The following is a 26,365-nucleotide window of genomic DNA, read 5'->3' as shown; positions in this document are numbered from 1 at the left end:
AAAATTTATTCACTTTCGTTAAATCTTTTATTTCCTTTTTGGAAGTTAATAAAAACTTTCTTTTTGTGTTTTGTTTTTCTTATACCCTCTTTCTTATCTTGCTTCGTTATCCGATTACAAACTATTTTTATTTTTAACCTCGATTCTTAAATATCGTCATGGAAACTGGAACTACTTTCAAATTCACATCCAATTGACTTTTCCAATCGTGTCTTTACCGCCATATTCCTGCTATAAGCTCATAATGTAAATTGTTTTCTTACAGCAATTTCAATAAAATTTCTCTAAAACTCTTAGCACTCAAACGGTTGAAGTGTCTAGTTAAACAGAAAGCTATTTTAAATTAAATTATATAATTTCACTCAGACAGACATTCCAAAGCTCTCTCTCTCTCTTCGATCGGTTCCTCACTGCTAAGGATCGTGACTCCGTTCGATTTCGTCAAGCAACTGTCTCCATCGATCCCGCCCTGCAGCCCGGTGGAGTGCATCGCTGATAGGTATCCCCAGTTCCTCCGCTATTTGGTCCGACCATCGTTTGGGACCTCTACCCCTAGGCCTTTTTCCCTCTATTTTAATTTTTTAATTCCAAAGCTAATAATATAAAAACTTAAATATCTAATATTTAAGCGAATAATTTTAATGTATTTGTAACTCAAGTAGATGGTTTTCAAACTTAAAAAAAAAAACTATTTGTATACGTTTAACCTAAGCATTAACATTGACGAATTATTGAAAAGCCCTTTAGACAATAATTGCACATTTTTTAAAGCGCCTGAATGATATTTTTCCGTCCACTTTTGTGCCCGAACAACATTTTGGAAAATTTTATAAATACTCATAAAATGAGTTCACATCAGAGTCGTACCCTAGCGATCAAACCGAGAATCAATATAATCGGCTTACTATTGCGGCGAATTAAAGAACTTTCTACCGTACAATTACAAGCAACGGTCTTCAGATAACTCCTAATCAAAACCTGCTCACTGGTTGATTATACATTTCGTAGCTGAATTTCGAGCAGTAGCGCCTACATTATTAGATTATTTCATTGTCTGATAAACAACAATCGGTGTTCGCGGCAAGCGATTCAGATAATACACATAAATTAGATACAGATAAGCAACTCGAGCACTCAACAAAAATGTTTACGGGCGTCGGCCAATAGATGGCTTTTCTTCGATTATTTTCACATTGGTTCTGTTGATAGCAGTAACAAATTATCTATCCTGTATCTTGTTTTTAACGAAAGATTTTGTAAATTTTCAGTAGCCACAAATTATTAAAATGTAATTAGTCTATAAAAAATAAAGACTTGTATCATTTATCATTTTTTTATTTTCTGTGTATAGTTACACTATAATTAAATGCCTTAATGTTAACAACATATAAGTTTAGGGGAACCCGCTACAAGATGTCGCGAGTTTCAATACAAAAAAATATTTATCTTAAAGTATCGCCGTTTCAATGTCATTGTAACTAACGATAGCTATTTACCTTTATTAGAACAGCTCGGAACGGCCATTTAAACCTTAATGTTTGATATGTCAAGCTAGAAATGAAGGTAACGTTTTGACCGTGCATTTGAAACTACATTATTATTATTATTATTATTATATATATATTATTATTTTTTATCAATTAAGACGGACAGAGGAGAGAGACGTGATTGACATGAAGCGGTGACCGGAACAAATAAACTTTATTTATTTATTGTATTGCTTAGATTGGTGGACGAGCTCACGGCCTACCTACTGTGTACGCATTATTGTTTCACGGCACAAAAAGGCAGGGTAGTGGTACCTACCCGTACGTACACACAAGACGCCCTACCACCAGTGCCCATGTTGAGACACAGTATTGAAGCAATAATTATTTTGGCACAACAGCTGTGCTACGTTACATTATATACAATCACAGAATTTTATTCCACCTTGCTCGTGTCCGGACGGGCTTTAGTACCAATTAAGTAGTTCGTTATACAAGTTTTGTGAACATATTTAACTAAAACTAATAAAAGCGGATCCCTGTCCGCTGTGACTAACGCTTTATTTTTATAGCCGATGTACGCAGACAATCATGCCACTTCATAGTCATTAGTAATGCCAAGGGCGCAGCCAAGCCACTGTCTACTGCTAATAATCCTAAAACCTCGTCATAGCGGTCGGGAAACACCGTGGAAGGGGGTTTATTCCGGATGGTACGTTACAAAAAAGATCTACAAACACACTATGCAAGATGAACGCGCCAGTTCTTAATAGTATGGATGTACCTTGGTCCGATGGCAGACGTCGGATGGTAAAAAAGAGAAGAGATCAGCTAGAACAATCACTTAGAGCATTTCCATAATAAATGTACGAATACTCCACACTACGACACCCATGCCTCGAATGACAACAACTAAATTTCATCACTATCAAATAAATAGTTAAGAACACATATAACACAAATAGTAATACACATTGAGATTTAGATCTTGTATCTAAAAATGGGTCTCGAGATTCGCACTGTGACATCTATGGACCCCCGTAACTACTTATCCCCAACCATGTCCTCATTCGCATGTAATATACATTTAAAAATATAGAAGACAGACGCATTTTTTTTAGATTATACATTGAAGGCGGACTTGTTGCATTCGATTTCTAATCAATAGAAATAGATAGATCTTCTTGACTGTTGGCTGCATTTTGAAAAATCGTGTATTTGCCATCTAATCTTCGATTAGCGCATTGTAAACGATGAAAGTGTTGAAAAAGCGATTCAGCTATTTTACTGGTGGTAGGACCTCTTGTGAGTCCGCACGGGTAGGTACCACCGCCCCGCCTATTTCTGTCGTGAATCAGTAATGCGTTTCGGTTTGAAGGGTGGGACAGCCGTTGTAACTATACTGAGACCTCAGAACTTATATCTCAAGGTGTGTGGCGCATTTACGTTGTAGATGTCTATGGGTTCCAGTAACCACTTAACACCAGGTGAGCTGTGAGCTCGTCCACACATCTAGGCAATAAAAAAAAAGCTATCAAATAATTTCACTAACCTTTCATGTACAACAAAACCAACATTGGTGTGTAACCATAAAGATAATAATTGATATCAAATGCCAGGAGACATTTATCAAGCTAATTTTTATTACAAAAAAAAAAAAAACTCTCAGCTCTACGATTTGTCCTTCTTCAAACAAAGACAGTACTTTATTAAGCCTCTCTGCATGACGAGTCTTCACGAATGGAGCAAATAATTAAAATCTTGTTCATCATGACAATTTATTCACTTAAGATTAACTTGTCTTGATCTCGACGACATTTCTCTTTTATGTTTACTCTTTTTGTAATATAGTTCAATGGTCCAAAACAGTATAACTATCGCGAATATGCTCGAGAGGACATAGGAAGCCACAGTGTAGCTATTTGTGATGTCCCGAACAGCGCCTGAAACATAATACATAGTTTAATTTAATTTGCGACATCATCAGTAAATTTACTGTTCAGAGAAGGCACTTACGGTAGATATTTTAGTTACGTCTTAGTCTCGAAATTGATACAAGCCTTGATTGTTATAAATTTTGATGTGGTTTTGGTATTTTCAATTGCATTAAGTTATTTAACGGCCGTCTGGTGTAGTGGTAAGTGACATGGTCACTACACAAGGGGGTCGCGGGTTCGAATCCCGCCAAGGGAAGATATTTGTATGATAAATATAAATGTCTTTTCCAGGGTTATGGATGTATATTAAATATATGTATGTGTATAATAAAAATCTTACATTTATATCCGTTATCCGGTACCTGTAACACAAGCTCTTTACGAACTTATCACGGGACCAGGTAACGTGGCGTGATTGTTAGTAAATATTTATTTATTTATTTATTAAGTATAGTAAATATAATTGTCTTCGGTTTGTGCGAGTCGTAAACGAATCTAGCATTTTTATTGTCATCATTGTCCTTATGGGACGATGCGGAGGGTTACTCTAACCGGGTAAAAACGTCCGTAACGTAAGATTTTTATTATTTGTGTATAGTCTTAGTATGATGACTATACAGTGTCTAATGTATAGTCTACGTGATGACGGCTATTATTATTATTCATATAAATAGCTGTTACAACGACTACCCCACCCTTCAAACCGAAACGCATTACTACTTCACGGCAGAAATAGGCAGGGTGGTGGTACCTACCCGCGCGGACTCACAAGAGGTCCTACCACCAGTAATTACGCAAATTATAATTTTGCGGAATTCATTTTTATTATACGATGTTATTCCTTCACCGTGGAAGTCAATCGTGAACATTTGCTAAGTACATATTTCATTAGAAAAATTGATAGCCGCCTGCGAGATTCGAACACCGTTGCATCGCTAGATACGAATGCACCGAACGTTTTATCCCATAGGCCACGACGACTCCAAAATGTTGATACAACGTTTGTTGTCTGACTAAAAAGTGCATTCACATTTTAATTTCTATAACAGTGCCGAAGCATCTAACATTAAATCGGATGTGAGCTAAGAGTTATATTATTATGTTAGATCCATATAAGAATAAAAAAAATTACTCACCAACTGCGGGTCCCAGTATAAGAAAAAACACCCCGACTATTAACAGTAAGAAACCAATAGCGAACGTGTATTTTTCAGGACTAACAGATTCGCCAACAAGAATGAACATCAAAACGTTGATTGTACAGTGAGAAATGCCCATCAGTGTAATGCACACTAATTTAACGTACTTGTTTGAGGTCCATTCCATTCCTGTAAAAAAATTGCGTTTATGTAGATGTTACAGTACGAATGACGACATGGATGGGGGGCGGGGTATGTAGGAGTCGAAACGACTAAAACCTCCTGTCGCTCAACAACCCACGCCCGAGCCTCGCATGAGACAGAACTCATGAAAAGGCAAAGGGGGGAGAGTTGTGGTTTGTAATTTTATTCTCGGGATATTATGCTCCGAACACATAAAAGTCAAACACACCAATTCAACAATATAGGTATATAATGTGTACAATGTTATAGTATAAAGTAAAAAGAGTAAATAATTTCTCCAAATCGACACTACAAGATACCAATTCAAAACTAAAATTGAGTCGTCTATTATCAAAGGTGGCAATCTGTGCATTTGGACAAAAAAAAATTATTGATGTTTCAATACAGATTGATTTGAATATAATCGTCTCCTTCAAAGAATACGGTTCAAAACCTGATATCTAAGATGTCGTTCAGAAGAGTTTTGTGACTGCCAATGGAATACAAAGTCAATAATTCGTTTTTCTGATTTACCAATAATTATCCACAAGTCACATTGCCGGCTTTGATACTAGTCGACTCAATTATAATACGTTTTACAATCAACTTAAATCGACGCGTGCGAAACTCGCAGTATGACGTCACGGGACACCTGCGCGTTCGGGAACTCCGATCGCATCCGACGACGCCTGAGTGCGACCGAGTGTTGCACGCTAGTGCAATCACGCTACAGAGTGAAGCGTTTGGTGCGGAGCACATCTCTCCCATCACCCTCCCCCTCAGGACACCGGGCCAACCAGCCCTCTCGGTAAATGACGACATAAGAGAACATTGAAAATCTTGCACATAACATGTCCAAAGTTTCCATGGGTAAAACGTACCGTAATTTTTGAAAATTCGGTTTAACAATTCATTCGCGATATTGGAAGGGCTTATTAACGAAATCCGACTGCTTCTGCCGCGAGGAATTTACACCAATTACTTTGAAGAGTAGAATAGACATTATTTTAATGCAATTGTGTTAACGATCCTTTCTAAAAGCGGATAATTGTAATCACGGTGACCGTCTAGTATCAATCGTGAACTCGTTTATCTTACTAATAAAAAACGTGACTTAGTAACCAAACTTAAATTTCTGTATTCGAAAATAGCAAGCCGTTTGATCCATCGGATACACACAGATTTAGATTATTTATGGTAATAACTATCTAGTCTAGTCTGTCTGTATTGTACAGGTGTATTGATTATTTATCAAACATAAAATTTTTAGAGAAGCTTTGTAACTTTTATCAAAACACAGGTAGCCCGATCTCGGTAGTCCGTGGTGGAGGGATAGTTCGGCCAACTAGCAAAACCTTCGGCTGGTCTGCGAATCTTCGAGTCTATTCGTTCCGTCTCCAAGGACTGGGTGAGTCTCAGATCTCGATAGCTGTGAATGTGAGTTGGCACCATGGAAAAACTCTCACAGCCTGTTCCGAACCGAAAGAGAAGTGCCGTGTACTCGTCAAATAAAAAAAATACCGACTTGTTGCTGTCTAGCCTCGTGGTGGCGATATTTGAGAGCGACACAAATCACGGTGGGGTAGCATTTGAGAAAAGCCGCCTGCTCTCTCCACACTAGATTGACCTTAAGTCAGGACTACGATAGGGGTCGATATTCTGGCTTCCTCAGCTTTTTCGACCGGTGGAGAAGATCCAAAGAGACGTTGTATAAGATGCTCAACACGCGTAATGGGAAAGAACTGATGGAAGGTCCTAGCTATGCAAACAGATAAGCCATATTCTCGGAGCAAGCCTCGAAAAGTGACGCTTCGCACCAAATGCGTCATATAGTTCCCGCCTCCCTTTGTTGAGCTCTATCTCATTTGAAGTTCGGACACATGTAATAAGGCGACAGGAGATTTAGTTGATTCATTTAGTTGATTCATTTCAGGAAGACTGGTGATTTTATGTGTGATTATTTTTAATAAAGGGGAAACATGAGCAGCATGCGTGATGCATTACTTTATTATCGTCATGTGCTAAAAGTATCAAAGTTTACGTTTTAAAGTTAAATCTATATACTTATATATAAAAATGAATTGCTGTTCGTTAGTCTCGCTAAAACTCGAGAAGGGCTGGACCGGACCGATTTGACTAATTTTGGTCTTAAATTATTTGTGGACGGCCAGGGAAGGTTTAAAAGGTAGATTTCAATATGAAAATGCTCGGAATTAAATAAAAATAACAATTTTGTTTTTCCTTTGATGTGTCCCCCGTCGGACGGATTCCTTTTGTTTGTTTTAAAGTTATTTTATACAAAAGTTTAGGTCTTTTATTTATCGACTGAGGCACTACAAAGTCTGCCGGGTCAGCTAGTAACTTATAAATATATAAAGAAATTCTCACCCAATCTTGATAGCAAGCCCACTACAACCCCTCCAATATATAATTCTTGACTGCCAACATTATGTAACCATCTACTCGCGCATAACAAAAACATTCTTGTGACCAGGTCACCAAACGCATAGAGAGATAAAGCAAAGGCTACGCTATTCTGAAAACAGAAAAAAATATGTTAAATTCATGTACAATCTGCTAACGCAATCCAAAGAAATTCGTGTTCTCTAATTGGTAATGATGATCAATTTATTTGTCAAAAATTGCAAAATGAAGAGTCTTGAGAAAAATGAAGAGAAATGATGAGAGAAATAAAGAGTCTTATCTTAAAAGGCCAAAGTGTACGTGGGTTAATAATACAAGCTATTGCCATACATAACGAATTCATTACGTAGATAATGACGCGGACGTAATTTTTTTAAACCACATGATCTAAATCAAACGCTGATACTTCCTTACATTTTTCTATAATAGACTAAGTAATATCCCTCTTCTGAACTTCGAAAACTGCACGTATTTTGCCGCAACCCCGTGTTTTGATTCAAAGATAATAAATAATACAAAACATTCAAACAAAGCAGTCCCGTAAATTTAGAATATAAAAAAAGAAGAGTGAAAACCGTCCAAAAAAATTTACTTAATGTCGATTTTGAACTATTGTTATATTATATTTATACATAGGTATATATAGGTCAAGACTTTCGTATACCTCGGCTTGATTATTTCGAATAGACGAGGATCGAAAACCGAAATAAGGCGACGCATCGGAATGGCCAAATTCGCTATGAGCCAGCTCAACAAAATATAGAGGGATCAGAACATACTCAAAAAGACGTAAGTGTAAATTGTTGAGACGCTCGTTTCCCTAATCTTTTTGTATGGCGCTGAGCCCTGGACCTTAAAATAGTCTGACAGACGACACATACACGCGTTTGAGATGTGGTGCTGGCGGCGCATGTTGCGCATCCCTTGGACGGCTTTTCGGACGAACGCTTTCATCCTCAACGAGCTAAACGTTGAACAGAGGCTACTCACCATATGGCTCTAGAATGCTCCAGTATTTTGGTCATTAGCAAGAAAGCCCTCTGACAACCTGGAGAGACTCATAGTCATGGGTAAAGTGGATGGTAAACAAACCAGAGGTCGGAGCCATAAAAGATGGAGTGACCAGGTGTCCGAGCATCTAGACACGAGGCTAAGCCACGCACTTCACTGTGCCACATAAGTGGTTACAAATCACAAAAAGGGTCACAGACGGGGGCATCACGATGCTCAAGAATGAGCGATAAATTGAAGGAGGAGGTGGATAGGTATTTCCATACCGCGCTGTAGTACTGTTTGTCATCTATATGATGATTTTTTTTATTGCTTTGATGGGTGGACGAGCTCACAGCCCACCAGGTGTTAAGTGGTTACTGGAGCCCATAGACATCTACAACGTAAATGCGCCAACCACCTTGAGATATAAGTTCTAAGGTCTCAAGTATAGTAACAACGGCTGCCCTACCCTTCAAACCGAAACGCATTACTGCTTCACGGCAGAAATACGCAGGGTGGTGGTACCTACCGGCGCGGACTCACAAGAGGTCCTACCAGTAACAAAAACAGAGGATAAAACAGCACTATTTTTTTTTAATTCTCTTCATTTGCTTTTTCTCTTAGGAACTAAACATTTAAGAAGTGGAAATATTTCATGTGTTCAAGCTAATTTTTTTAAAGATGTTTCTTTTTTCTTTTTTTCATTATCGACAGATTACTGGTGGCCCTGAGGCCTTTCCAGTTTCACCAGGACAGGTGGGCGACCAAAGGCTCAGCCAGGAGGCGTGAGATTTGCTAACAGCTGCCCGAACGCCTCCAAAGTAGACCTAACAACTCGAGAGCAACTGCTTCGCGAATGAATCAACTACCGGATCGGAATCGTGACCCGCTGAGAAGAACCAGCAAGAAACTCAGCGGGCTGATGCATGGGTTAGGTTGCACGCAGAACCCCTTGCAGAGTTCGACGAGTATGGTTACCGGGATTTCCTTTATCGTGATTGATCGAGACTGAAGAGAAACGAATGCGCAAATGCATATAAATGAGATTTTGGAGATTGCGTATTAGGAACAGCGAGATAGTATTATTATTCATAATTTATGAGAGAGTTGGTTACCCTAACTTCACCGGAACAAACTAGGTCAGATATGCTACCTTATATAATGAGTTTATTAGCGGACTTAGTCTTCGCATTTAATTTTGTTTCCTGAAATCTCATTTTTGTACTGTTTCTTTAATACGTAATTCTCAGCTTAAGGAATATCCGGTGGATATCGTAAATATTTTTACAAATAAATTACCTGATCCCAGTTGATATCGTACAATGCTTGTGGTAGAAATAGCAAATATACTAAATTTGTAAACAAACACAACGATGTCCCGATGCCTGCGCCAGTCGATAGCATTTGTTTACACACTGATATATCAATGATGCTCTGGAATATCTTCCTAAAAAATAGAAATTTAATTGTTTTCAATCTGTTCTTGGCGCAGTTAGGTGAACGCGTCGATATCTTATACGACGAAGCTTGCTACTACAATCATTTACAACAATACCACGCTCCGGTTTGGAACACAAAATGCATAATTTCTTTTACACCGGAATGCACTGTCTTCATCATTCTTCAATAGAGGTGGCAACCTTTCCCCCCCTGATTCCAACGTTAAATACTGAGTAGCACTTAGGTAGGACGCGTTTGAGCACATGTAGGCTGTTCCAATCCGACTGACACTTCGACCTACGTACCTATACTACGTATTATACTATATATTTGGACTCTAGTATTTATTATATTTAGAAGCACCTACGCATATAAAAGTGAAATTTATCACTCGAAAATATGACGTTTATATAAATTAATACGTGAAGCAAAAACTTTGTATCCCTTTTTACGAAAATTGCGCGGACGGAGGCGTATGAAATTTTCCACACTTATAGAGAATATAGAGAAGAAGTGCACAATGCTAATTTTTTTTTTAAATAATGCATAAAATATACATTAAAACCATGTATTTGACGCACACACGCATGCATACTATTTATTGTCAAACTTTTGTCCTTGACGTCTGTTGTCAAATTGAGAATAGATTAAATATTGTTAGTCTTTATTAAAAATTTTTATAGTGTAGCCTTGGCGATATTTATGAAGTATAAAATACAATCATAATAGTGTGCAAACTTACAATTCCAATTAATTATAGTCGAATTTCGACTACTGCGGGACCTCTAGTATAAATTAATACTGCAATTTAAATGCCAATGTCAACTTACTTTAAACCATTTACTTTTGTGTGTTCTGGTAATGATGACTCGTATGATTTTTGTGCGGATGTAGCATTTTCAACATCTTTTGGTATCAAATTAGGGACATTAGATTCATTGTCTTCTTTTTCATTCACGGCCATTAGTGATTCTTTTTCTGATATTACTGTAAATTGTAAATTGTGGTTAATAGGTTCATGCGAGTTAATTTCAACGACCAAAAATTTTTTTCCGCCTTGTTTACATATATGTACTCATAATGATTGTTAACTTTGAATACGAATATCGCTGACAAGATTTTAATTACACAAAATTTTTTCAGGATATTGAAATTGATCAAATTAAAAACATGGAACTACAAATTAAACAACCTTCAGTCTACACGAAACAATACATTTCATTTATCTTTATATAATCCATATTTATTAAAGCGTTGGCATGGATGAAATTTAGCTCACCATTTTCGGAGCACACTTCGATTCTTTTGAAATGCCACTTAGCAGGTTGCATTAAACAAACTGAAAATAAATTTTGCATTGTGATTCCCGTCAAAATGAGCGTTGTACCACGAAATCCATAATATGCCAAACTCCATTTCAAAAGTATGGGGGTCACCAGTGATATTATCGCTGAAAATTAAAGCACAAAGTTTACTATCGTTCCTAATACTAGTTTAAATATGTTATTCAATTATTTAATTAAGGAAATTCATAATTGGTTTTTGTAAGCCTCTGTGTAATTCTTGTATATTAATATATATGTCGGCGGCGGCGCCAGGGATGGCTAAGCGGTAGTTTCCGTCATCACTCGTATTTGGTTGAACTCAGTTTATAAAAAGTCAATAAAACCTTTTGAATAATAATTATTGAAACTCAACACACACAACTTTCACAATGACAGGATAAACCGACAGTTTCGTTGCACATACCGACAGACCGACTGACTGACTGACTGACTGTCTGTCAGAGACTCACTGACTGAGACGGACGGAATGACTGTCTGACACGGAATGCCACGACTCTTTTTTTTTTTTTTTTCCTACCTAAGCTGATAGCCTTGAGAGGCTATGTCAGCGTAACCTTAACTTTAGTAGGTGAGCTCACGGGGCTCAACCTGACGATGTTGCTAACACGAACCCTAGCAAGAGCCGTGCTTCGCAGAATCTACCACCGGATCGGAAACGCGACCCACTGAGAAGATCCGGCGAGAAACTCAGTGGGCTGTGTCTGAGAGTTAATTTACTCGTCGAGCCCTTCGTCGCAAGCGACGGGTTCGACGAGAACGGTGACCGGTGCTTGAAGTACCTAAAAGCACCGTTAGTGGATCGGGAGGATCCGAGATGACGTGGGACGACTCTGTCCACGTACCGCCATTTTATACTGTGGCGTTACGGAGTCTACCCTTCATTTTGTGATATTTATCAAAACAACATTTCATCATTTAAAATAATAATCAAAACCACCGTCTTAATATTACTAAAAGTCGTTATCCACGACAACTAAAAGTCGTTATCCACGACATATATGTATATAATCTGAACCTCGGAATCGGCTCCAACAATTTTCATAAAATTTAGTATACAGGGGGTTTCGGGGGCGATACATTGATCTAGCTATGATTTATTTTCAGAAAATGTTGTATTCATGTTTTCAATACTCAACTCTTCCCGACATCTATTGGCGAATAATAATACTATTTTTCTAATTGAGGGTAACTAACCAATTTAAAGACACAACAAAATGGCGTTATCAAAAAAAAACCGAGCAAAGCTCGGTCATAAAGTATTTGTCACATTAAAATTCGGGTATCTTTATTTTTTCTCTATAAAGACAAAAATAAACTAAGAGACGATTAAAATATTCGCTAGAATATTTTCGTATTGCTTCTCAAAAAAACCTTTTAATGGAAATACCGGAAATTGGGAAAATGAAAATTTCATAATTAATATTGAATTTTTTTTTTTTTTTATTCTTTATTAGATATTATTTTATATTGAAGTTAAATATGTTTTTTTTTAAAAGACTACTCTAAGAAGACTAAGCAAATTCCAACCTAACTGTTTTTTTTTTATTAGATTCCGATTAGATAGAGATTTCCGAATTTCAGAAAATTTTTGTAGAACATATCATATGCATTCCAAAAACATTTTGTCTATGTATACATGAAACTCAAAAAATGTAATGTAATGTTCGTATAATTCTATTATTAGTTAGATAACCATTATCTTACCGATCATAGTTTGAACCAGACTGAGCGCAAACAGTCTTTTCTCAACAAAATAGTCATTTAAAATGCTGAATGTTAAGGTAAATATAACTCCCAGACTTAAGCCCTGAAAATTAAATTAGTTTTATTACTTAACACCAGGTCTGAGCTTGTTTACCTGTCCATAAAAAGCACTGTATTTAAACGAAAGCTCACTCACTGAACATTTTTCTTATACAACATTTGAAAAGTTATATAATTGTCTATTTTCGTATGCGCTGGTCAAATTGCAAAACCAGTAATTATCTCATCCATCATAATTTGCATTGAACTAGCTTTTGCGATCAGCATTTGTTAGGTACAATATTCTCTATAGATAATTTGTTTGCCACCTAGGATTTCTTCAATGGCCAATATGATTGTGTTGTTTAATTAAAACCGTAATTTATAGTAATTATAATTGCTGATCCTAAGGCACATTGCGAAATCTACCAGTAGCTACCTCCATCCTATTTCTGGTAGTTGTTCATGCATTACCATTTGAGGATTGGTCAGCTGTCGTACCAATGCACTACAATTCGAATTTATATGAGCTCCGAAAGCCATGTACTGGTAGTAGTTAGTTAGTTACGATTTAAAACCAAAAGAACCAAATTTTTTTATACTTAGTCTGGCCATAAATACTGTTACAATTAAAAATAAACAAAATATTACATTTGAATTTGGAATCTGTCATTTTTATATGTTTGCTCATTGAGTTTTCTCATTTTGGCACCAATACATTGTACAATATTTTGCGATATTAAAATGCAGTGGGGTGATAAAGAGAACCGAATCGCTGTGATTGCATTACACAAAGTAGGTATGGAGCCAAATGCAATTTTTAAAACTCTCCATACGCTTGGTATTAGTAAAATGTTTGTGTACCGGGCTATTTATAGGTGCAATGAGACCTCTTCTGCTTGTGACAGAAAAAGATCTGGCCGTTCACGTAGTATTCGTACGAAAAAGGTGGTCAAAGCAGTAAGGGAAAGAATTCGAAGAAATTCTGTCCGAATGCAAAAGATTTTATCTCGGGAGATGAAGATAGCACCTAGAACCATGTCACGTATTTTAAAAGATTACTTAGGACTATCAGCCTATAAGAGACGTACTGGTCATTTCTTAACTGATAATTTAAAAGAGAATAGGGTGGTAAAATAGAAACAACTACTGAAGCGGTACGCAAAGGGAGGTCATAGAGAAATTTTGTTTACGGATGAGAAATTTTTTACAATTGAGCAACATTTTAACAAACAAAATGACCGTATTTATGCTCGAAGCTCTAAGGAAGGTTTGGTGGGTTATTAGTTATGAAAGAGTGATTGAGCCATACTTTTGTGAAAAAGGTATCAAAACATCGGCACAAGTGTATCAAGATACCATTCTTGAGAAGGTAGTGAAGCCCCTTAACAACACCGTGTTCAATAATCAAGAATGGTCCTTCCAACAAGACTCGGCGCCAGGTCCTAAAGCTCGGTCTACGCAGTCTTGGTTGAAAACGAACGTTTCGGACTTCATCAAAGCTGAAGACTGGCCGTCGTCTAGTCCCAATCTTAATCCGCTGGATTATGATTTATGGTCAGTTTTAGAGAGTACGGCTTGCTCTAAACGCCATGATAATTTGGAGTCCCTAAAACAATCCGTACGATTGGCAGTGAAAAATTTTCCCATGGAAAGAGTGCGTGCTTCTATTGGTAATTGGCCTCAACGTTTAAAGGACTGTATTGCAGCCAATGGAAACCACTTCGAATAAGCTTTTGATACTTTAAGTTGTTTTATATTTATGTATTAAACTAACACACTGCAAAAGTAATAAATGTTATTTGCAATAGAATTTTTTTTTTCCTTTGTCTCAGTATTTATGGCAAGACTAGGTATATTTATCATTGAGCGTCTTTTCGAAATCGTCACGGCCTAAAGGATAAAACATCCGGTGCAATCGGCTTGAGCGATGCACCGGTGTTCGAACCCCAGGCGGGTACCAATTTTTCTAATCAAATACGTACTCAACAAATGCTCACGATTGACTTCCACGGTGACGGAATAACATCGTGAATAAAAATCAAACCCGCAAAATTATAATTTGCGTAATTACTGATGGTAGGACCTCTTGTGAGCCCGCACGGGTAAGTACCATCACCATGCCTATTTCTGCCGTGAAGCAATAATGCGTTTCGGTTTGAAAGGTGGGGCAGCCGTTGTAACTATACTGAGATCTTAGAACTTATATTTCAAGGTGGGCGGCGCGTTTACGCTGTAGATGTATATGGGCTCCAGTAACCACTTAACACCAGGTGGGCTGTGGCGTCTACCCATCTAAGCGATAAAAAAAAAAACATTGCGCGCATGCAACATGCTGCTATATTATGTCGATTTACGTGACGGAAGAAATTATCGTAACACATTAATAGATATATACCTAGTCAGGTCATAAATTCTGTCACATGTTTAATGTAAAATAATTGAAACAAGTTTATTCATTATGTAACCATTCATATACCAAAATGAATTTAACAAAACATAGATTCTTATGACACTAAAGTTTATTCAAAATGACCTCCGTGATTTTGAATACAGGCCTTCAATCTGCGCGGCCAGTCGTCTATCGCAGCACGAACGAGGTCCATGTCAATATCAGCGGCTGCGTTAATCAAGGATGTCTTGAGTGACTCCAAATTGGGATGAGGCTTTGAGCATACCTTTTTCTCCAAGCGTTGCCATATCTTGTAATCAACGGATTCAAATTTGGACTGGAGGAGGGCCAGTCTTCGTGCCGGATGAAGTCGATTTCACGCGCCGCCAGCCAGTCTTGTGTGCTCTTCGCTCTATGAGCTGGCGCCGAATCTTGTTGGAATACCCAGTGCCTGTTATTGAACATGGTATGAGAAACAGGTTCCACAAAGTTCGTCAGGACTGTATTTTGATACACAACTGCATTCGTTTTTACACCTTTCTCACAAAAATGTACCTCTGTTAAGCCCCAATAAGAAACTCCCAACCATACCATGAGCGAGGATGGAAAATGACCTCGTTGGACACGCGGAATACGGTTGCTCGCTTCTTCACTACTGTGTGCGTACACCTTATCATTTTGTTTGTTGTAGCTCTCTTCTACGGTAAAAAATTTTTCATCCGAAAAAAGAATTTCCCGATATATTTTTCCCGCGTACCGCTTCAACAAAGCGCGGCATCTCTTCAGTCTCAGGTCCACTAGACGAGCATTCAAACGATGTCCTGTTTTTCTTCGATATGCCCGAAGCCCTAAGTCTTCATTTAACACCCTTTTCACCGTGGTTCTGCTTAACCCCATCTGAAGGGCCAACAGTTTCTGCTTACGTTTGGGATTTCTTTGAAGCCTTCACAGCGTTTATCACTGCTGGAGTCCTAACAGACCGAGGGCGACCACTTCTTGACCTGTCATCTACACTAGAGTCTTCATTGTATCGTTTGATGGTACGATAAACGAATCTTTTGGTTATATTAAAATTTTTCAGTATGTTAAAAATTTGAATTGGCGCGTAACCGCAACGATGCAACGCAATAACTGCAACACAGTCTTCTTTAAGCGTCCACTTCATATTTAAAAATAAGTAAAATTCTAAAATTATATATTTTTATTTTCATGAACAATTCGAAATTCGAATTCAATAAACTTTTTTGTGGCCAGCATTCTAAAAGAAAAGTTTTTACTGTGTGACAATACTTATGACCTGACTAGTTATATAATACACACCTGAATGACTCCATTTAAAATGAAAAACTGAAGGCCGGAATTAGCAAAAAAGACTCCAAAAAAACCAATGTCAAAAATAATAGCTGCCGCAAGAGCTAGTTTACGCTTAGTCATCAATTTCAGAAGTGGATCTGTCAGGAAACCTGCACAAATAGGGGTTATCAAGGTGGGTTAAATAATTCAATAACGTGTGAAATTTATTATTTTTGACTATTCAGTAGGGGCCTAACATGAACACCGCGATTTTATACTCTGTTTTTCGTAGAAGAAGAATCTCGGTAATTTTCACTCAAGTACAGAGACACATACATCGATTCTGCAGATGTCGTAAATTATAGTTCCAGAGTTTTAAATGATTTTTTTTTTTAATTACATAGACGGGTAAACGATCTCAAGGCCCGTCTGGTCTTAGGTGGTTACAGATCTATAGATATCACAGCCAACTATCATAGACCTTGAGACTTGAGATCAGTGTATCAATAGGTCAGATTGTAGTACCTACCCCTGTGGGCTTACAATACCAAATACCATTGATCAATATTCAAAAAAACTGGAAGAACCGCTACAAGCACGCTGCAATGTAGTTCCAGATGGTTCCAATTGTAACTAGTGATTCCTATTATAATAGCAAGCGGTTTGGCGCTAGGCAATATATCTGGCATCTATATGAACCCCTCTTTTATTTAATTCCCTCAAAAAAACGGTGTTAATAGGCAGAAAGACCTCAATCCCTCTACATGTTTAAAGTATTCCTATAATCATTTCTCCTCTGTCTCTGTTTATAAAATTTATTTAGATACCAACCTGCTATAGCCATGCAGATTGAATTTGTCGCATTCAATAATGTGGCTCCAGTTGAAGTCATTCCTATTTCTAACATGAAATCATTGTATAGCAACCCGAAATTTGGAGACAGCGCTGTAGTTGTGGTCTGGAAATATATAAGTTCAGTTGTAAATTGTAAATGCAAGATTTAATACCTTTTTTTGTGATTGAAAGGTTACTGGTAGCCAGGAGGCCTTTCCAGTTTCACCAGGACAGGCAGGCGAGCAAAAGCCAGGAGGGCTGCAAAGGCTCAGCCAGGATTAACTAACAACTGCCCGAGCGCCTCTGAAGGAGACCTGACAACTTAAGAGCAATTGCTTCGCGAATGAATCTACGACCGGATCGGAATCGCGACCCGTTGAGAAGATTCGGCGAGAAACTCAGCGAGCTAGTGCATGGTTAGGTTAGGTTGTACATCGACCTCTTTGTCGAGTTCGACAAGTACGGTTACCGCGGTCCCTAAGCTTGCTCCTAGAAATTTTATACCGTAAACGATGCAGAAGATCGAGCAATGTGGAGGAGACAAATAATTATTATTTACCACTCTGTCACAGAACAAGATAGTAGGTAAACAAGGAAATGCACACGAGATATTACGTAAAAGATTAAGTAAGAACAATGCTTACACAAACCGATAAAGTGTCTTGAAGATAACCGAATCAAGAAAAAAATTACTAAGATGTGTGTGCACTATACAGCTCATTTTAAAACTCAGCATTACAATAATGTATTTAGCAAATCAGACCGTATTTGAATCAGAATGTATTTTTAGTATTTTATTTGGATTTCGCGATTTGTATTTAAATTATAACTTTACAGTTTTCGTGGTGGTCCGTATAATAGTCATCGGTGACCACGATAACTATAAAGTATACGAAACATCATAAAAATCGGATCACATGAACATTATTAAAAAAAATGTCTCAAACGCATTCTAGAGTATTCTGATTACGTGGGCAGGAAAAATATGGTAGTGATAACCCCAAAAAAAATTAGTCTCCAGGATAGTCGATACTATGACAATTTTTTTTTTTTTTTTTTATGATTGAAGGATTACTGGTGGCCCGGAGGCCTTTCCAGTTTCACCAGGACAGGTGGGCGAGCAAAGGCTCAGCCAGGAGGGGTGGGATTTGCTAACAGCTACCCGAGCGCCTCCGAAGGAGACCTAACAACTCAAGAGTAGCTGCTTCGCGAATGAATCTACTACCGGATCGGAATCGCGACCTGCTGAGAAGATCCGGCGAGAAACTCAGCGAGCTGATTCATGGGTTAGGTTGCACGGCGAACTCTTTGTCGAGTTCGACGAGTACGGTTACCGACGTCCCTAAGCCTGCTCCTAAAGCTGAAGGCGTCTAGTGCAAACGTTATTGGATCTGAGGGATCCGTAAGGACGTGTCTAGGGCGTCGACGGTGACTGGCTCCTGCATGATCAGGATTCGGGGAGTAGTCAGCGGCGGCTACGATAAGGCGATTATCATGACGCATAGCCTTATCGAAGTACCATTCCGACGCTGACTTCATGTATTTCTGGATAGATTCGAGGCCCAGGTCGTCGTGTAGGTCAACGTTCCTCACGAACCACGGAGCTCCGACGGCTAACCTGCAAAAGCGGGATTGTAGAGATTGAAGGGTGTCTATGTGTGTGCGGGCCGCGTGAGCGAACACCACACTCGCGTAAGTCATGACGGGCCTTATGCAAGTTTTGTAAAGTGTCACCTTGTTCCGAAGGGACATTTTACTCCGCTTACAGATCATGGGGTAGAGTCTACCGAGAATAAACGCGGCACGGTCACGGACTGATTTTATATGCGGGCGGAATGTCATCGATGCATCCAGGGTAACGCCCAGGTACTTGACCTTCCTGGCCCAGGGTATGGATTGACTAAAGAGAGTAATCGGGGGTGTGAGATTCCTCCTCCTAATACGGGAGGAAATCCGTGTGGAGCTTCCCCTCTGAAATAGCACCGCAGTACTTTTCGCTGGGTTGATGTCTATGCGCCATTTTCGGAACCACTGTCCTAGGGCTGCGCTCTGAAGCTTCTTCGCGATTAGGGACTTGTTTCTACTGGAATAGTAAACAGTCGTGTCGACGGCGAATAAAGCTAAATGGGTCGGCGGCGACCGGGGAATATCGTTAACGAATAAGCTAAATAGGAGGGGTGAGAGGACAGAGCCTTGCGGGACTCCAGCTGTGAGAGGTCGTGGGGAGGAGCGGGTTCCCTCGACTCGATATCGAAAAGAGCGGTTCGACAAGAAGTCCCGTATGATGAGCACGAGACTATCCGGCACGCCCATGTTGAATAGTTTGAAAATCAAACCGTTGTGCCAGACTTTGTCGAACGCTTTTGCGACGTCGAAGAAGAGAGCTCCCGTGTATAACGGTTTTGGTCGATTAAGCCCCACAAGAATGTGCTCCGTGAGGCGGTGCACCTGTTGAACGCATGAGTGATTTGTACGGAATCCGAATTGTTCATCGATGAGAATGCCCTTGGATGAGACGAAGTCTCTGAGGCGTTTGTAGAGCAGACGCTCATACAGTTTGCCTAAAGACATGAGGAGGCTAATCGGGCGGTAGCTCGTCGGATGATTTTTTGGTTTACCGGGTTTATGTATGCCGATAACGTCCGCTTCTTTCCACACCGCGGGAAAGATACAGTTCGCCATAGCGGCATTGAAAATAGATGCCAACATCACGATGAGTTGGACGGGTAGAAGTTTAATAACGCGGTTGGATATACCGTCGGAACCGGGAGCCTTGCGAGGACGTAGGTCTTTGATCAAGTCTTTAACTTCCATCGGGGTGACGGGTGGTAACGCGTCCGAGGGTGGCAAGGAGACTCTGCGTTCTACCTCACTGTCTACTAATTCTACATGAACAGGGTCCACGGATTGAGTGCTGGGCGTGCACTGGGTTTGCAATGTATCGGCCAGCAGTTCTGCTTTTTCATCATCATCAAACGCCGCGAGTCGGCCTGAGGCGCCTACGAGGGGGGGCATAGTTACTACCGTATCCGATTTGAGAGTACGAGCTAAGCGGTAGTAAGACCTTTGAGAGGGCGCGAGTCTTTCTAAGAAATCAGACCATCTGGCATCTCGGACTTCGGCGATGCGAGACTTTACGTCGCGTTGTAGGGCACGCATTCGAATTCGATTTTCCCCGGTAGGATACCTGTCGTAGGCGCGTATCGAGGCGTTCTTAGCTCTAAGGAGTTCCCTAATATCGTCGGACAATTTGAAGCGGTGAAGGAAGTCCTCCGCTACAACTTGTTTCGATGACCTATCTAATGTCGAGGTGATGTGTGACGTTAAGATGTCTATGGCTTCAGCGGTATCCTGAGGAGACGGGGTAGAGTCCGGGCTAAACGGGAGCGATGGTGGATCAGATTCAGCCAGGCTGATGCCCAGCGTGTGCCAATCCACCACAGTCCTCGTGACGGGAACGGAATCGGGAGCGCGACCGAGCTTCATAACGACGGGACGGTGGTCTGAATCTAACTCTGAAACTACTTCGATCGAGTGTAAGCGCAGAGTTACGTTTTTTAATAACGCTATGTCGAGTATATCCGGGCGATGCGCGATATTTAGCGGGTAGTGAGTCGGGGTTAGCGGAGCGACGATATCAAAGGCGAGATCATCGACTAACGCGTCAAGCCGCCTGCCATTCGGGGTTGTAGTGTGTGAGTTCCACCTGATGTGTTTACAATTTAGGTCGCCCGCCAGAATGACAGAGCTCCCCATGCCGAGCAGCGCCTCGATATCACTGCTTAGAACGATCTTATCCGGTGGAAGATAAACGGACGCGATAACGATCGGCGCGTGTCCCGTCAGTAAGATTCGGCACACTGATGCTTCGATATTAGCGAGCGCGGGAGGATCGAGCGGAACGCAATGCAGGGCTCTTCTATAGTAAATGACGGTACCACCACCACGAGCAGAGAGCCTGTTGTTCCTGACCATGTTATAGTTCGCGATTTTAGGGTCACGGCGCGCGGGCTTAAGTAGGGTCTCCTGCACTAAAAAGATATCAATTTGATGGTCACGCAAAAAGTCAGAAACCTGATCACGTTGATTTGCGAGACCGTAAGCGTTAAAAAATCCTATCGTTACGGATAGGGGCTTTATTCTACTTATATACGCCATTGATTACCGGCGGAGTGAGGGGAGGACGTACGTATTTAATGACGCGTATACGTCGGCGTATTCTTGCACAACGGCGATAAAGTGTTGTGCAGTGGAGGCAGCGCGAATGGCGTCGCCCAAAGCGTTAACGCGCTCAAAGTTGATCGACTGAAAGAAGTCAATCGCTAAAGCGAGATTGTCGGACGCGGTCGGAGGGCAAGTCGCGGGAGAGGGACGAGTCGCGGGGGCGGGACGAATTGCGGAGGAGGGAGTTGTAGCCGTGTTCGTGTACGGCAGCGGTTTCGCCCAGGCCGAGACACTGGGCACCGGCGCCGGAACGAACGCTGGCTTAGCCTGCGACACAGAGGGTGCCGAGGCTTTGATGTCTGGGCCGGAAGCTTGGAGGCGGTTTTGGCGGGCGACGCGTCGATTTATTTTAGGGGCTCGGGGGCATCCGCGGTAATTTGCGGGGTGACCCTGTGTTCGACACAGGACGCAGCTAGGCGGTTCCGTCGCGGCTTTTTGATCGCGAGTGCATAGGGCCGTGGCGTGATCGCCTAAGCACTTGACGCATCGGGGGCGCGCGTGACAATTACGGGAAGAATGCCCGTATAATTGGCAGTTATGGCACTGGCTAGGTGTGCCTTTCTTGTGTGGGGTTTCGACTGCGATTCCGGAAAGGCTACAGACCGTTCGGATGTTGAATATTTGCTTACCCTCGGGGGTAGGCTGGAGGGCGACGAGAACCATATTATATGGCTCCCTTCCGCGGCCTGTATGTATGCGGTGTACGGAGTTAACCAGTAGGCCTTGTTCGAGAAGGTCGGCCTTAACTAGCTCGGCATCCAACTCTTTAGGGATGCCACGTATAACGGCACGGAGTTCGCGCTCCTCCTGGAGCGTATACGTGTGGAAACTTATACGCTCCTTACGGAGGTAAGAAGAGAGGGCCCTATGGTCGTCGGGTGTTCGAACCTTAATTTGAATGCCGTTCGCGAGGTTACGGGCATTCGTGAAATTGATATTTTTGGCCTTAAGGGCCAGGGAAACTCGTTCCCAAGCTGCCTTCTCTTGAAGGATTACCGGGGGAGGGGTCTGGGTTTTATTTTGTGCCACCGGACGCGGCGACGGAGTGGCACGGGCTGGAGGCGCAACGGGAGTCTGAGGGCGGGGGCGCGACGCGTTCGCGGCTTTGCTAATTTTAGCGGCCACGGGAGCTCGAGACTCCGCGGCACGCTTCTTACCCTTTTGCACCAGGGTGAATCCATCCGTCGATGAGGCGGGGGCGAGGTCGACCTCCATCTCCGAGTCAGAGTCGGAGGACGAGGAGGCGGGCTCAGGTGACCTACGAGTAGGTGTTTTGGAGGGTGCGACGGAGGCCGCGGATGATCGCGCTGCTGGAACGGTGACCACGGCGGACGACGCAGCAGTTTTACTCGCCAGTATAGGCGACGCGGGAACGGCAGGCACGACGGAGGCTGCGGTGCTCGATGCAGAAGCTTTGCACGCAGGTACAGGCGACGCAGGAGCAGCGAGCTCGGCGGAGTCCACGAGAGGGCTCGCGGTGTGATCGGCCTTGAAGGCCTGAAACTCGGAAGTGAGCTTTGGGTAGCGAAGCCGGAGAAATTCCGCAAATACAGCGTCCATGATGGCTACGTGCCCAGGTGGGGCTACCCTGGGTCTTAGAAAACACTCGCCTTGCGGCGAGGCCCCAACATCTCTGACCTGAGCGGTTCTATTGAACACAGGTGGCGATGCGGCACGATTACTACAGGACAAAGAAAAAAACACAACAAAACGGAAATTACAAAAAGAAACAAAACAATTAAACACTTCCAGGAAGACAGTTTGTCGGCAGATGTACCACGAACACAGAAATAACAAAAGGAAACAAAACAAATAAAAACTTCCAGAAAAAACACTTGGTCGGCAGATGTACCACGAACACAGGCCGCGCGAACAATGGCCAGGCTAACAAAAGCCGGGCGAACAAAGGCCGGGCAATCGAGTCGATGAGCACGTCCGCACGTGACGGGGGCCTCTATCGGAATGACTACTATGACTATATCGAGGCCATGACTTCGTACAAATCGCATGTCTCATTATGCAATTTTATTTCCAAGAGCTATTTATTGAACAGAATCATGATAATTTACGATTTAATTGTTAATTAACTTATAGAGAAATGAGTTATACAAGTGATGCTCCCACCCAAAAGGATGAATTCAAGGTGTATTCTTTTTATTTATTTAAATTAAATGTTAATATGAAGATATTATCCAGTGGTGTGAACCTAATAAATAAATTTAAAAAAGGGAGTATCTTTAGGGACTATCTGTCAATGTAAACCCCTTCTATTCTATTTTATCCTACTCATTGATTTTTATTTTATTGCTTAAGTGGTGGACGACCTCACCCATGGCCCACCTGGTGTTAAGTGGTTACTGGAGCCCATAGACATCTACAACGTAAATGCCGCCACCTACCTTGAGATATGAGTTCTAAGACCTCACCCTTCAAACCGAAATGTATTATTGCTTCACGGCAGAAATAGGCAGGGTGATGGTGCCTACCCGTGCGGACTGACAAGACGTCCTACTATGCAAATACTTATAATTTTGTAAGTTTCATTTTTACTGCACAATGTTATTCTTTCACTGTGGAAGTCAATCGTGAGCATTTGTGAAGTATGTATTTTATTAGAAAGATCGGTACTTGCCAATGGGATTCGAACACCGATGCATCGCTAGATACGAATACACCGGAAGTCTTATCCTTTAGGCCACGAGGACTTAAATTAAATCACCAAAAATTTGAATGAAGTCATCGTGGCCCATAGAACAAGACGGCCGGTGCATTCGTATTGAGTGATGCAGCTTGTTCGTATCCGTAGACAGGTACCAATTTTTGCAATTAAATATGTACTTACTTGTTCACGAATGATTTTCACGGTGAAGGAATAAGAACACCGAGTAATAAATAAAAAATTATAATATGCGTAATTACTGATGATAAGGATCGTAGATTTAGAACTCAAGTCTCAAGATGACCGGCGGCATTAACGTTGTTGATGTCCATAGGCTCCAGTGACGTCTTAACACCAGGCGGGCCGTGAGCCCGTCCACACGTCTTACCACAAAAAAGGTTTATTATTGCAATAGGGGGGAGGTAGTACGACACTGACAGAACACTGTCTATTACTCGGCCGAGGAGAAATGCGTCCCGATTTGGAGTGTGGGGTGGCTCATATATAATACATACACCACAATTGAGGCTTTGACTTTGTGTTTCAAGTGTGGCAGTTCAGTCACTGGTCTTACGATTTCTACTGACTCGTTCTCTTGTGTTTGTTAAAATAGCATCATACCTTTGTAGGCGTAGGTCATTATAACATGGTTTATACATTTTGGATCTTTTTTTTTATGATTGAAGGATTATAGGTGGCCCTGAGGCCTTTCCAGTTTCATCAGAATAGGTGGGCGAGCAAAGGCTCAGCCAGGAGGGGTAGGATTTGCTAACAGCTGCCCGAGCGCCTCCGAAGGAAACCTAACAACTCAAGAGCAGTTGCTTCGCGAATGAATCTACTACCGGATCGAAATCGCGACAGAGAGAATACGTTTGTATGGACCAAATGCAACCCTTGTTTCCTAAGAAGGGAATATATTAGAAGTGCTATTATTTAAAGGAACTCACAATATTAACTATCGCGGAGACACAAATCAAGTAGCCCCATCCTCCGTCCGGCGGTACCAGTTTATATTTTTTAGTTGTCATCGATTTATCGTGTGCGCGGGCGACAATCCACTAAAGACGCTTTTGGTAGGAATGAAATTCTGTGCACATCGCGTTGCTTACTACACGTTAATATTATCTATTGTCAATATATGTATGTAACGCTAAGATTCCGTCTAGTTAACGTGGCATTATGACGATATGACAAGTCTCTTGTAAACAAAAGTTATTATATGTGTGTTCAAATACGTATCGTGTTTAATTTTTTTTGTTTAAAATCTTATTTTATTTGCTTAGCAATAGGTCGTGTTATATTTTATAACCCTCCTACAACACGGTAGATACATTCCTACAAAGTCCCGTGTTATGCGAAATCGTGTTATATGAGACTAGAACAACAAAAGGAGAGTATTTTTTTCTGAATGTAACATCTCAACTATGTCTGTATGTATTTTTTTACCTTGCTTCGTAACTTAGATTTTAATTATTTTTTTAAATCTAGATGCGTAGCTCATATCCCTCCTGGTATCAAGGGGCTACCAAAGCCTATAGAGATCGGAACGTGAACACCACCAACTTCAGATATAAAGTCTGAATAGTGAATAGGGTAACGACTGTCCTATCCCTCGAAATCGAACGCATGACTTCTTCGCAGCAAATAGAATATCTAACCCTGTGACCACTAATTTCAAACTAACTTATACAAATAGTTTAGTAAATCGACCCATAGACACAGTCCACTGAGTTTCTCGCCGTATCTTCTCAGTGCGTCGCGATTCCGATTCAATGGTAGATTCTGTGAAGCACTACTCTTGGTAGAGCTGGTATTAACAAATTCTCTCAGATTGAACGACTTAGACTACCAACTAGGTAGCTTAAAAAACAGTAGATCGTGTAACACGGCTTTCGCCAACAAAATACAATTCATAATCTATCCATTACTTTATCAACACGTCCATTGAGTAATACTTAGATTAATATAAATAATCGGCTTACTAAATCTCTAGGTTTTGGATGCGATAACAAAATCACAATAACACAATTTTGAAACAGGTGGCTTTAGTTACCACCACACTTGTAACGTAAGCGAATTTTACATATTAAACAGAAATAATTAAAATAAAAAACATCGGCCTGTGTAATATCATCATGTGAGAGAAAACACGTGCTGTTCGTTAAATGAATATAACGTGTGTACAAGACTTTTCCACTTCTATTTCTCTTATTTAATGTTTTGATTAAAATTTTTTCGCATACTCTTAACATTTTTATAACAGTGGACGTT

At 40.7% G+C, this 26,365-nt stretch overlaps 2 protein-coding genes across 5 annotated transcripts in view; one reads left to right on the top strand and one right to left on the bottom strand.

The window, feature by feature from the left end:
- The window catches only part of kcc (solute carrier family 12 member kcc), a 468,256-nt gene that overhangs the window by 211,687 nt on the left and 230,204 nt on the right, over positions 1–26,365 (top strand). The window lies entirely within an intron of this gene.
- On the bottom strand, positions 3,270–25,184 carry LOC114242777 (monocarboxylate transporter 13). The gene is made up of 10 exons (XM_089727875.1): positions 25,042–25,184; positions 17,209–17,335; positions 16,405–16,547; positions 12,654–12,756; positions 10,883–11,053; positions 10,434–10,590; positions 9,463–9,610; positions 7,135–7,282; positions 4,561–4,752; positions 3,270–3,430 (listed from the first exon to the last, which is right to left on the bottom strand). The coding sequence occupies exons 1-10, from the start codon at positions 25,120–25,122 to the stop codon at positions 3,270–3,272; spliced, it is 1,431 nt and encodes a 476-aa protein (XP_089584001.1). The 5' UTR covers positions 25,123–25,184.

Source organism: Bombyx mandarina, chromosome 05 (genome assembly GCF_030267445.1).
Source record: "Bombyx mandarina strain Sakado chromosome 05, ASM3026744v2".
NCBI classification, from domain to species: Eukaryota; Metazoa; Arthropoda; class Insecta; order Lepidoptera; family Bombycidae; genus Bombyx; species Bombyx mandarina.
The sequence above is the reverse complement of the archived record's forward strand: the minus strand, read 5'-3'. Positions and strand labels throughout refer to the sequence as shown.